This window comes from Scyliorhinus canicula, chromosome 8 (genome assembly GCF_902713615.1).
Source record: "Scyliorhinus canicula chromosome 8, sScyCan1.1, whole genome shotgun sequence".
Lineage (NCBI taxonomy): Eukaryota > Metazoa > Chordata > Chondrichthyes > Carcharhiniformes > Scyliorhinidae > Scyliorhinus > Scyliorhinus canicula.
In genome coordinates, this window is record NC_052153.1 from 94,405,141 (window position 1) to 94,419,237 (window position 14,097).

At 47.1% G+C, this 14,097-nt stretch overlaps 1 protein-coding gene across 1 annotated transcript in view; it reads left to right on the forward strand.

Moving 5' to 3' along the window:
• Positions 1–13,171: 13,171 nt before the first annotated feature.
• The window catches only part of LOC119970397 (transient receptor potential cation channel subfamily M member 6-like), a 282,278-nt gene continuing 281,352 nt past the window's right edge, over positions 13,172–14,097 (forward strand). The window contains exon 1 of the mRNA XM_038804950.1: positions 13,172–13,345. Coding sequence (XP_038660878.1) covers positions 13,328–13,345 — 18 coding nt within the window. The 5' untranslated portion in view covers positions 13,172–13,327. The remainder of the gene's footprint in view (positions 13,346–14,097) is intronic.

The window sequence follows — 14,097 nt, forward strand, 5'->3', positions numbered from 1 at the left end:
TGGTTCACATGGTAGATTCTCTCATACCAAAGCCTCGGGTGACTGTTTGTGTAGAGTTTGCACTTTCTCTCCATGTCTGCGTGGGTTTCCTCCGGGTGCTCAGGTTTCCTCCCACAGTCCAAAGATGTGCAGATTAGGTAGATTGGCCCTTAGTATCCAAAAGGTTGGGTGGGGTTACGGAGATAGAGTGGGGACATGGGCCTAGGTATCCCAAGTGGCTAGCACTGTGGCTTCACAGCGCCAGAGTCCCAGGTTCGATTCCCCACTGGGTCACTGTCTGTGCAGGGTCTGTACATTCTCCCCGTGTCTGTGTGGGTTTCCTCCAGGTGCTCCGGTTTACTCCCACAGTCCAAAGATGTGTGGGTTAGGTGGATTGGCCATTCTAAAATGCCCTTAGTGTTGAAAAAAAAAGGTTAGGAGGGGTTATTGGGTTACGGGAATAGAGTGGAAGTGAGGGCTTAAGTGGGTCGGTGCAGACCAGATGAGCTGAATGGCCTCCTTCTGCACTGTATGTTCTATGTTCTAGGTAGGGTGCTCTTTCCAAGGGTCAGTGCAGACTCAATGGGCCGAATGGTCTCCTTCTGCACTGGAGGGAATCTATAATTCTATGATAAAGGTGGAATTCTATAGCTAGTTGAGCATGGGAACCTGCATCATTGGACATTTTAAACTTAGATATTCTGGAAGTCAATTCTGTACCCCACTCAGTGGGAAAAACAAGCCTGGACAGATTCAAATGTCTTTGCAATTAAGCAATTTCGATATTTGAGAAGAACAGAGTCAGGTCCCTACAGGACAATCGAGCATGCCACAAAATCAGTGTCTTCACCTATCTTCACCTAGGGGCTTTTCACAGTAACTTCATTGAAGTCTACTTGTGACAATAAGGGATTACTACTATTCCTCCAACCGTGACTTTGTATGTAGGGGGCATTTTCCGGACCTTCTCACTAGTGGGATCTTCCGGTCCCGCCGACGGCAAATTCATGTCTCCAGAGGATTCAATAGGAAAACCCATTGACAGCGGCAGGACGGGAAGATCCCCTCCAGCCACTATGGGCCGCTTCCCGCAGGCAAGAAACGCTCCACTGGGTTTGCGGAAAATCCCTCCCATATTTGCCATGAGATCTGCAAATCACGATTTAGACCACACCAACCTAGAATGTGAACAAGGATCTCTTTGATGAAAACACTAACCGGTGGAAGTGACGGGAGAACTCGTGACCGACGTTAATTCTAGGTCTGGTGCTAGTGATTATACTCATTTTTAGTATGATATTGCAAGGAAAAGGTAACCGCACGTGAACCTGATGTGTACTTCCGCCTCCAATCATCCAGCCCTTTTTAAAAGATTGAAAATGCTGGGCGGGGTGGAACTTCCATTGATCAGCTTGGTTTGAAGACTTTTTTGTTGCAAAAATTAATTTGAATAAGTATTCTCCAATCAATTGATACCTTTTTTTCTCTGAATACTTACTGTGGTGAATGTGTAACCACTATAATTCACACTGTACATTACTGTGTCCCTGTGGGCTCCATCTGTGAGCCGTTGCGCGGCTCTGCCCACAGGGGGAGATGAGGAGCATGTACAGGGCTCTGCCCTTGGCTCCGCCCCCTTCAGGAAGTATATGTGCTGCGGTCCTGCGAGTCCGCCCTCAGTTCAGCACAGTTGCAGGCAGGCTCAGTTGTAAGCCGATTAAAGCCACAGTTTACTCCAACTCGTGTCTCAGAGTGAATTGATGATCGCATCAATTTAATCGACTTAAAGAACTACTATGGAATCAGCCCTCAAACCTGACTGACTGGAACTCGATCCACAGGCCGCAGGGGCAAAGGAAATTTTTTTGCATTGGCTTCGGTGCTTCAAGGCCTACCTGGCTGTGTCGACGACTTCCTCCGTTACAGACGAACAGAAACTACGTCTTCTCCACGCACGGGTAAGCCATTGTATTTCTACTCAACTTGATGAAGCTGACTCTTATACTGAGGCCCTCGCGATACTCGACCGCCTGTACGTGCGGCCCGTGAATGAAGTCTACGCGTGACAGATCTTCACAACTCGTCGGCAGCACCCTGGGAAGTCGCTAGATGACTATTTTCGTGACCTCAAAGCCCTAGCACGTGACTGTAACTTCCAGGCCATGACAGCCTCCCAGCACATGGAACTCACCATCTGAGACGTGTACGTTGCAGGGGTCCGATCAAATTATGTGTGGCAGCATCCTCTTGATAAAGGGGCCCAAGGACCTGGAGGACACCGTAAAACTATGAGGTCGCTTTCCAAAGCCTAACTGCGTTCCCGGTCGATCACGCGACCCCATCGTGGACCCCCGACCAAAGGCTGCCCAAGGCCTGCGCCACGCGGCCACCCGCCCACCACGGAGGACTATCGTGCCATTTTTGCGGCCAGCCCCAACACCCGCGCCAGCAATGCCCGGCCCGCAATGTGAGCTGCAGCAGCTGCGGGTGAAAAGGACACTTCGCTAAGGTCTGCCTGGCCAAATCCAAAAAATCGAACCCTAACTCGGACACTCGCTCCTCCGTCTCCCAGGCCCACAGACCCCGCAATGTGGCAGTGTGTCTGCTGACTCCGCTTCCAGACAACATGTGCGACTCACAGGGGCTGCCATCTTGTCAATTCTCCCCCACGCGGCCGGCCATGTGCGATCCATGGGGGCCGCCATTTTGGGCGCCATCTTCCTCGCCGCTCGCCACGTGTGATCTATGGGGGTGGCCATCTTGGATGCCATCTTACTCGCCGCCCGCCACGTGTGATCAACGGAGGCCGCCATCTTGACCATCACCCACTACGCCACTCGAAGATTACGACTTTCGCGGACAGTCATCACGGGGCCGCTCCAGCACCGACGACCATGCCACCGACTACACGCAGCTCAGCGCAGTCACCTTGGACCAGTCGCGGCCCAAGCACCCCAAGAGCTCCATGATGTCCATCCGGATCAATGGATACGAGACACCGTGCCTGTTCGACTCCGGGAGCACTGAGAGCTTCATTCACCCAGATCTGGTAAGGCGCTGCTCGCTCCCGATAGTCCCGACACAGCAAACAATCTCCCTCGCCTCGGGGTCGCACTCAGTTCAAATACAGGGGCACACTACTGCAACTCTGACAATACAGGACGCCGATTACACTAATTTCCAATTGTATGTACTCCCAGACCTCTGCGTCCCTCTCCTCCTAGGACTGGATTTCCAGTGCAACCTCAGGAGCCTAACACTCAGCTTTGGCGGACCCCTTCCCCCACTCACTATATGCAGCCTAGCAACTCTGAAAATCGACCACCCTCCACTCTTCGCTAATCTCACTGAAAACCACTGGCCACTCGCAGCAGGAGGTATAGTTTGCAGGACAGGGTGTTTATTAGATCTGAAGTCCGGCGTCTTTTGCGTGAAGGAGTCATAGAAGCCAGTAATAGCTCCTGGACAGCTCAGGTGGTGGTTGCCAAAACCGGGGAAAAGCTCCGGATGGTGGTTGACGACAGCCAAACCATTAACCGGTTCACGCACCTCGATGCGTACTCCTTTCCCCGGATTGCAGACATGGTAAATCAGATCGCACAGTACCGCATATTCTCCACGGTGGATCTGAAGTCTGCATACCACCAGCTCCCAATCCGCCCGGAGGACCGCCACTACACGGCGTTCGAGGCAGATGACCGCCTTTTCCATTTCCTCCGGGTTCCATTTGGCGTCACGGATGTGGTTTCGGTGTTCCAACGAGCAATAGACCGAATAGTGGACCAGTACGGGCTGCGGACCACGTTTCCGTACTTGGATAACGCCACCATCTGCGGCCATGACCAGCAGGACCACGACGCCAACCTCCACCGATTTCTCCAAACCACCCAAAACCTCAATCTCACCTATAATAAGGAGAAATGCGTTTTCCACACTACCAGGCTAAGTCGTGGAAAACGGGGTCCCGACCCTGACCGCATGCGCCCCCTCTTACAACTACCTCTCCCTCACTGTCCCAAGGCCCTCAAGAGGTGCCTCGGATTTTTTTCATACTACGCCCAGTGGGTCCCCCAGTATGCGGACAAAGCCCGCCCACTATTTAAAGCCACACTCTTCCCACTGTCAGCCGAGGCTCGCCAGGCCTTCAACTGCATTAAGGCGGACATCGCCAAAGCCGCCATGCATGTAGTAGATGAGTCCGTCCCATTCCAGGTGGAGAGCGACGCATCAGAGGTTGCTCTCGCTGCCACCCTTAATCAAGCAGGCAGGCCCGTAGTGTTCTTTTCCCGAACCCTCTCCGCTTCGGAAATTCGACACTCCTCAGTCGAAAAGGAAGCCCAAGGCATTGTGGAAGCCGTGCGCCACTGGAGGCACTACCTCACTGATAGGAGGTTTACCCTCATCACCAACCAAAGATCGGTTGCCTTTATGTTTTGACAACTCGCAGCGGGGCAAAATCAAGAATGACAAAATCTTGCGGTGGAGGATTGAACTCTCCACCTACAATTACGATATAGTATATCATCCTGGGAAGCTCAATGAGCCCCCAGATGCCCTGTCCCGCGGCACATGCGCTGGCGTGCAAGACGACCGACTACAGGCTATCCACAATGACCTCTGCCATCCGGGTGTCACCCGCATCGCCCTTCTCCACAGAGGAGGTTAAAGTCACCCGGAATTGCCCGATCTGCACGGAGTGTAAACCGCACTTCTATAGACCAGACAAGGCCCACCTGGTAAAGGCACCCCGGCCCTTTGAACGCCTGAGTATCGGTTTCAAAGGGCCCCTCCCTTCGAACAACCGTAACATCTACTTTCTCAATATTATAGACGAATTCTCCCGTTTCCCTTTTGCCATCCCATGCCCCCATATGACCACCCCCACGGTCATCAGAGCCCTGCACAGCGTCTTCACCCTGTTCGATTTCCCCAGCTATGTCCACAGTGACAGGGGTTCGTCTTTCATGAGCGACGAACTGCGTCAGAACCTGCTTGGCAAGGGCATCGCCTCGAGCAGGACTACCAGTTATAACCCCAGGGGGAACGGGCAGGTGGAGAGGGAGAGCGTGACGGTCTGGAAGACCGTTCTACTGACCCTACGGTCCTGCAATCTCCTGACCTCCCACTGGCAGGAGGTCCTCCCCGATGCGCTCCATGCTATTAGGTCCCTCCTTTGTACGGCCAAAAATCAGACTCCTCATGACCGCTTGTTTGTCTTCCCTAGGGGAACTACCACGGAGGCCTCGCTTCCATCCTGGTTGAGGACACCGGGCCCTGTCCTCCTTCGGAAACATGTCCGGACACATAAGACCGACCCCCTGGTAGAGAGGGTCCAGCTCCTGCACTCGAACCCCTACCCCGCGTATGTCGAACACCCCGATGGCCGGCAAGACACTGTTTCCCTCCGGGACCTGGCACCCACAGGCTCTACCACCACTACCACTGATATACTCTCCACACTACACCCCACTCAACCTCCCACGCCATGCGTCCCCGCACCTATTTGCTTCCCGCGCTCCCTTCCACCCGGCACACCAGTCCGCAGGAACGAAGCTCAGGAGGAGCCATCCCCGGAGTCCACCCCCGGACCCGCACCGAACATCCTTTCACAGCCATCCAAAACGGCTGCAACACCAGTGCTTCGCCAGTCGCAACGCACGATCCGGGAGCCGGACCGACTGAACTTGTAGACCCGTCACCCCGCCGGACTTGATTTTTTAACAGGGGGTGAATGTGGTGAATGTGTAACCACTATAATTCACACTGTACATTACTGTGCCCCTGTGGGCTCCATCTGTGAGCCGTTGCACGGCTCTGCCCACAGGGGGAGATGAGGAGCATGTACAGGGCTCCGCCCTTGGCTCCGCCCCCTTCAGGAAGTATAAGTGCTACGGTCCTGCGAGTTCGGCCTCAGTTCAGCACAGTCGCAGGCAGGCTCAGTTGTAAGCCGATTAAAGCCACAATTTACTCCAACTCGTGTCTCAGAGTGAATTGATGGTCGCATCACTTACATTAACATCCAAAGCCAGTTGCTTACAAAGCAATTAAAAAATCTCTGAACAGTAAACTTTAAAGAGAGAGGTGGGCTATTTGGACATGTCTTTGCGACCCGTGAATTTTTGATTTAGCTTAATGTTTGTACCAATAAATATAGACTGTACTCCCTCAACAAACGGAGCAGTGCTATTGAAGATTGGGTAATGCGTGTGGCTTTCAAGTTGAGAATCACCCACTATTTCAGCTTTAATATCGCTCTGATTGATAACCGAAGAGGTTGATTGCGGCGAAAGGTAAAATGCTGGAAAATCTCAGCAAGTCTGGCAGCATCTGTTGGGAGAGAAAAGAGCTAACGTTTTGAGTCCGATGACTCTTTGTCAAAGCTAACAGATAGAGAAAGTGGGAAATATTTATACTGTGGAGTGTGAATGAAAGATGAGTCATAGCCACAGAAACCCAGGGAAACCGGGTGCTAATGGCCACAGAAACCAAGGGGAAAGAGTGTTAATGGCAGTTCCCAGAGAGAACAAAAGATGTGAATCATAGAATTTACAGTGCAGAAGGAGGCCATTCGGCCCATTGAGTCTGCACCGGCTCTTTGAAAGAGCACCCTATCCAAGCCCACACCTCCACCCTATCCCCATAACCCAGTAACCTGACCCAACACTAAGGGAAATTTTGGACACTAAGGGCAATTTAGTATGACCAATCCACCTAACCTGCACATCTTTGGACTGTGGGAAGAAGCCGGAGCACCCGAAGGAAACCCACGCACATGGGGAGAACGTGCAGACTCCGCACAGTGAACCAAGCCAGACTTGCTGAGATTTTCCAACATTTTCCCTTTTGTTTCAGATTCCAGCATCCACAGTAATTTGCCTTCATCCGAGGTTGATTGCGGAATGTGTTCCGTGACTTCTCGCACTGTTCCGCCGATTAATTTTGAAAATGCTAGTGTAGTTTGCCTTCAAGGTATATATACTCCCTTGCGACTGGGTTGCTGTTCCATAAACCTTTGCTAGATTGTAATTTACTGAGTGTATTCCGAATGATGAGTGAAATTGACACCGCGTCTACTTTAGTACATTGCACATTCAGAATAAAATTATTCTCTGCAATTCTGCAAACAGGCTCTAGGTGGCATCCAGCAAATAGCATCTTGTACTGTATCCTTAAACTTAATCTTGCCACCTCGTAAAATTATGGTTCCTGGAAAAGCCTTCGGGCTCTGAAGCACAAATCTAAGTCACCCGGCCGGTGTCATAAAAAACTGCCCATATTTTTTAGAACTTAAAGTGTGCTGCCTCCTTTGTGTTTAAGTTGAAGGAGCGTTTACTTTGTGCTCAGTTTAAAATGAATGTTTTATTCCTGCTAATGCTGAAATTCTTACCTTGACAATTGGCTATGTGGATCAGAGGGAAACATTAGACTTTCCAGCTTAATGAACAATGCAAATTCATGTTTCAATTTTAGTCTGTGTCGTTAAACATGGTAAGTTTTTAACTTTTTGTTCAACTTTCTGGTGAAGGTCCAGGCTGTTGGTAACAAGGGAGTAATGTAGTGGAATTTTACTTCTTTAAAATTGGATTTAATATTCTACTTTGCAATATTGCTCAGACTACCATACTTTAGTACATAGGGAATTCAATAACAAATTAGTGTAACAATCTTTTTTTTATAGAGCAAAATGCTTTCATTTAAATGTAGATACTTTCAGAGGATACAAACCCTGATTTGGGTTTATTAAAAGATTTATTAAATTAGATTTACAAATTCTAATATATAGTGCTAAAATAATAGGTGATTTAGAAATTCTACTACATTTTTTTGTCACTTTTTAAATTTAAGTTTATATTGATTGTACTTTTGGTGTTTATGTAAAGTTAGTGTGAACAATCTTACAATTGTCCACTGTGACATCTCAATATACATTTTGTATTTGCATTAACCATAATGTGGTGAACACACCACTGGGAGACCATCAGCAATCAGTACTGATAGAATGCACACAAAGTTCAAATAAGTATACAGCTGATTACAAAACGAAATGCCATAACTTTTTCATAGTACATTGTATTCATAAAGTAAAAGAACAAAGGGTTTCCAATGGCCCTTAATCTGCTGAAACCAAAGTTTGCTGCCTTCTCGAATTGCTGCAGTGAGGTGTAGGTACACCCACCGTGCTGTTACAGAGGGAGTTCCAGGAGACCAAACTGAGCTGTTAGTAAAGAGGACTTTTCTGGGTCGACAGGGCTGGGTTTGCCATTGTTGATTCTGGTGTCTAGGTCAATGCCGGGTGGTCCTTCCAGTTTGTTTCCTTTGTGCCAGTTGAGTACAACTGAGTGGCTTGATTTTCTTCCCTTTAAGATTCAACCACATTGCTGTGGGTCTGGAGTCACATGCAGGTGAAACCAGGTTAAGACATTCGTGAACCGGTTTGGTTTTTAAGGCAATTTACAATGGTTTCATTAAACTTTTATTGAGTTTAAATTCCACACAGTTGGACTCAAACCCTGGTCCAGGTCCTCAGAGCATTACCCTGGGCCTCTGGATTACTGGTCAAGCAACAATATGACTGCGCCATCACCTCGGGCTGCAGCCTCCCAAAGTGCTTTGAATATAAGACATTCCTTCCAGCACAGAAGAAGGTCTAACTGTCTTAAATGGTGAAATAAAATTCCTTCCCCTCCAACATTCATATATTTTAGCAAGGTTTGGGTATGAGAAGACCAATGGAGGATTGATTTTTTAAATATTTTAATTGGGTGTGGGTATCACTGGTAAATGTCCATTCCTAATTGCTCCTGAGGTGAGTGGCTTGCTTGGCCATCCCAGAGGACAGTTAAAAGTCAACCACATCTCTGTGGATCTGGAGTCACATGTAGATCAGGTAAGGATGCAAGATTTATTTCCCTGAAGGTCATTAGTGAACTAGATGGGGCTTCCTTCATGCCAATTAGTTTCATGCTTATCCCATCACTGATTTACTAATTGAATTCAAATTTCATCAGACACAGCGGTGGGATTTAATCTGTGTCCTTCAGAGTTTGGATCCAGGGTTTGGATTACTGGCTCAGTGACATTACCATAAGCCACCATCTCCATAAATCACCAAGAGGTAGATTTCTAAACAATTTTTATGGGTGTTTGTGTCTGATACATACACTGACCAGTTAGTTAGTAACTGATTGGGAAAATCAATATTATCTAGGCCAGGACACCTAATATTTAGTATCAAATAAACGCTGATTTCTTTGTGTTACTGATGTCTTTGATTACATTTGAAGAAACTATGCATACCCTCAAAGGACCAAGGTGGGAGCTTTTGCATTGTGTTGCCACCATATTGCTATTCCAATCTGATTGCCTGGATCTTATTTGTAACCAGCTAATATTGAGAGAAATAGTGGAAATGATGGGGTAAAAGGTAGCACTCATGGTCTAGAAATGTTATTGTTTGATTTCTGAATTGCAAGAAAGAGACATCTAATTGCGATTCCTGATCCAGCAGAAAATACCAGTCTGTTGGAGCAGCATTCTAGCCAAGGTGATTGGAAATCAAAGTTCTAGGTCCACCTATTTGAGATGATTGCTAGTAATAACATTTGGCACTGGAGTCTGCATGTATTGAGCAAATAGAAAAAATTATGAATCCCTTAATTTTTCTGTCCAAAGTCTAGTGCAAAGAATCTTGACCTCTGATTACTGTCATGTCATTTTTATTAGGCATTTGTAATCTAGGGTTTTAGGAGAAATGACCAGCTGGCTATATTAAAGGAATGCAGTAAGTGAGCTGGAAATGAACTTTCAGAATGTGTTTAATAAAGCGTGATGTGATTAAAATGGCCAGTAATTGCATAAGGAAATAGATAAGCATGGTTTTAAAAAGTTGATTGATCGGTGTGAAACAAACAGGGCAATTAAGTTTCATTTGGATTGGAAAAGAGGGCGGCACGGTGGCCCCGTGGTTAGCACTGCTGCCTCACAGCGCTGAGGACCCAGGTTCGATCCCGGCCCCGGGTCACTGTCCATGTGGAGTTTGTGTCTGTGTGGGTCTCACCCACTCAACCCAAAATGATGCGCAGGGTAGGTCAATTGGCCATGTTAAATTGCCCCTTAATTGGAAAACAAATGGGCACTCTAAATTTATTTTTAAAAATGGATTGGAAAAGAGTTGGAAAGAATGAGTGCACTTCTGCCTTTGATGGACGATTTGGATTTGAGCATAGCAAGAACAATTCCAAAGGTAGAACATTTGGTAAATAACGAGGGGGGCTGTAAGACTTCAGTGGTTGCAGATAGTTTAGCAGAATGAAGTAGCAAATGACAAATGAAACTGAGAGCAGAGAAAAGTGTAATGCAACTTGGAAGTAAAACAAGGAAATCTACACTCACTTAAAAAGTTGAAAAATGTCCTCTCCCTCCAACTGACCAGGAATTCTGCTCTGAAACATAGAATTTCAGCATGCCTAACAGGCTTAGGCTGGCTTTCAATAGAACTACTCATTTCATACCCTTCCAATTTACCAATACTCTTTTAATATTTTTCTTCTTCAATTATTCATTCACTTGCCATGTATAAATTATTATGGATTCTGACTGGGCTCACTGCCAAGTCCAAACATGTCTCGATGTAATAAAAAACTCTAACCTCTCACCTTGCTCTTTTGGAGATGATTTTAAACATGTGCATCTCGGTTGCTGACTCATCGACCAGTGAAAATAGACTTTAGTAATTAGTAACTTCTCATTGCTTTCCTTTCTGGCAGATACTAAAGACGTACTATTCACTGCAATCTACAAGGCTGTTACCGTTTGCCATATTTGGTTTGCTGGTTTGTGCTTTTAATTTTGATGGCTAGGCCATCCGAATTGGCAAAAGCAGCTGATGTTTCCAAGTTACAAGTTACTGGACTTTCTGTTTCAAAAAATAGAGCCATATAGTACAGAAGGGGCCCTTCGGCCCATCAAATCTGCACCGACAAAACTGTACAATTTACACTAATCTCCCTTTCCAGCACTATAGCCTTGAATGTTATGACATTTCAAGTGCTCATCCAGGTACTTTTTAAAAGATTATGAGATTTCCCACCTCTACGACCCTCCCAGATGGGTGGCACATAAGCACAGTGGTTGGCACTATTGCTTCACAGTGCCAGGGTCCCAGGTTCGATTCCCAGCTTGGGTCACTGTCTGTGCGGAGTCTGCACCTTCTCAACATGTCTGTGTAGGTTTCCTCCGGGTGCTCCGGTTTCCTCCCACAAGTCCCGAAAGACGTGCTGTTAGTAATTTGTACATTCTGAATTCTCCTTCCGTGTACCCGAACTGGCGCCGGAATGTGGCGACTAGGGGCTTTTCACAGTAACTTCATTGCACTGTTAATGTAAGCCTACTTGTGGCAATAAAGATTTTTTTAAAAAACAAGCATTCCAGACTCCCACCACCCACTGGGTGAAAAAAACTTTCCTCAAATCCCCTCTAAACCCCCTGCCCATCACCTTAAAATTATGCCCCCTTACTATTAACTTTTCATCTAAGATGAACAGCTGCTTCCTATCCACCCTGTACATATGCCTCATAACCTTATACACTTCAATCAGGTTCCCCCCTTAGCCTTCTCTGCTCTAATGACAACCACCCGAGTCTATTCAGCCTCTCTTCATAGCTCAAAAGCTCCATCCCAGGCAACGTCCTTGTGAATCTCCATGTACCCTCTTTAGTTTAATCACAGGGTGGCAAGGTGGCACAGTGGTTAGCACTGTCTTACAGCACCAGGGTCCCTGGTTCAATTTTGACCTTGGGTGTGTGTCTGTGAAGAATTTGCAAGTTCACCTCATATCTGCGTGGGCTTCCTCCGAGTGCTCCGGTTTCCTCCCACAGTCCAAGAATGTGCAGGTCAGGTGGATTGGCCACACTAAATTGCCCCTTCGTGTCGAAAGGTTAAGTGCGGTTACGGAAATAGGGTGGGGAGTGGGCCTGGTTAGACTGCTCTTTTGGAGGGTCAGTGCAGACTCAATGGGCTTAATGGCCATCATGTGCACTGTAGGGATTCTATTATCCTTCCTATAGTGGGGCGACCAGAGCTAAACACAGCTGTGGCTCGAACATAACCCATATCCTTCCTGTTCTTATAATCTATGTCAAGACTGATAAACATGATGTGGAGATGCCGACGTTGGACTGGGATGAGCACAGTAAGAAGTTTTACAACACCAGGTTAAAGTCCAACATGTTTGTTTCAAACACTAGCTTTCGGAGCACTGCTCCTTCCTCATGTGAATGAAGAGGTATGAATGTCTATACCTGAACGTCTATAACATTCACCTGAGGAAGGAGCAGTGCTCCGAAAGCTAGTGTTTAAAACAAACATGTTAGACTTTAACCTGGTGTTGTAAGACTTCTTACAAGACTGATAAAGGTAGGTCTCCCATATGCCTTCTTAACCCTGTTCACCTGTCCTGCTGCATGGCAGCACATGGGCGGCACGGTAGCACAGTGGGTAGCACTGTTGCTTTAAAGCAGCAGGGACCCGGGTTTGAATCCTGGATTGGGTTACTGTCTGTGTGGGGTCTGCACGTTCTCCCTGTGTCTGCGTGGGTTTCTCCGGGTGCTCCGGTTTCCTCCCACAAGTCCCGAAAGAGGTGAACTGGACATTGTGAATTCTCCCTCTGTGTACCCGAATAGGCACTGCAGTGTGGCGACTAGGGGATTTTCACAGCAACTTCATTGCAGTGTTAATGTAAGCCTACTTGTGACAATAATAAAGATTATTAAGATTATTATCTTCAGGGATCAGTGGACAATCACCCTAAGATCCCTCTGTTCCTTGAGCTTCCTAGTGTCCTGCAATCCATTGAGTGCTACCTTGTCTACACTTATTATTGAACATTTCAAGCTACTTGAAGGAATGAATGTGTGACGTGCGTTGGAAATGAAGCAATTATGTGGTCATTAAACTGCAGGTCATTAAAACGTGAAGTTAGTAAACCATATTTGTTGAAGACTCCAGGAAAAGTTTAAAAGGAAACGTTTTTTAAAAAATATATGGTTTATGGAATCTTGCATCCCGAAATTGGCTTGCAAGTTTTATGAGTCATAATCTGAAAGGTACAACGATATTTATATCAGACCAATAACAGTAAATGTGACAGATCGCCACCGCCGGGGTTCAAGGATCAGTGCGGTTCAGTCAATCAATCTCGGCCAGTCTTGTAGGCACTGTGTTATGCTGGAACTGTGTGGCTCGGGGTCTCTGGTGAGATTCTTCTGTTTGCCAATGCTTTGGAAGTCCACGAGGTTCCATTTTTGCTACAGAGTCATCAGACCTGTCAAGCAGAAGAAGCCGAATTAAATGAAGGTTCAATTTAAGGTACGAAATCTTGTTACGACCTCGAACGCCGGATCACATCCGTCTCGAGTTGGAGTAAGCAGCAATTTTAAAGGAACGGTGTTGTTAATATTGAACAGTAGTGCAGTATTGGGGCATTATCCTGTGGCACAAGGTCGCAATGTTTGTAGAAAGTGTGTAGAACTACTCGCGGCTTCTCGTTTAATGCTTAACCTGCATGTTGCTCACTTTCTGTGATTCCAAAGTCCATTCTCGGCGGCGCAACTTCTCACCCAAGGAGCAGATCAACAACGAGGTAGATTGCAACGAACAAAAGATGCACGCGCGAATATTGCGTGCGTATTTATTTGTGAAAAATGTGCTTGCAGGTGAACTTTACTGTACATTCATTTTTAACCAACTGTGTGAATCAGATATTGTTTTACCTGCGAATGAGATATTGGGCGCGATTCTCCAGTCTCGTTTCTTTCGCACTCGAGCGAAACGGGAGAGGCCAGAAACGAGAACCTCACCAAGTGGCCAATAATTTGCGGTATAACCGGCCCACTCCCGTAGGTGAAACCGGGAACTCGCTGTAGCCCCATTTCCATACAATTAATGAAAGTCACCCCACATCCAACGGCCTCCCATGATTCAGCGGCCTCCCCAGTAAGTACTCACACTGGTGCAGATCAGTACTCCTTTTGGAAAATGTGAACCTGGCTGAAGGGCTTCTGTGGGGAGCAGAGGAGGTGAGTAGCCATCTTTGCTCACAGGCAAAGAGCCCGGGCGTG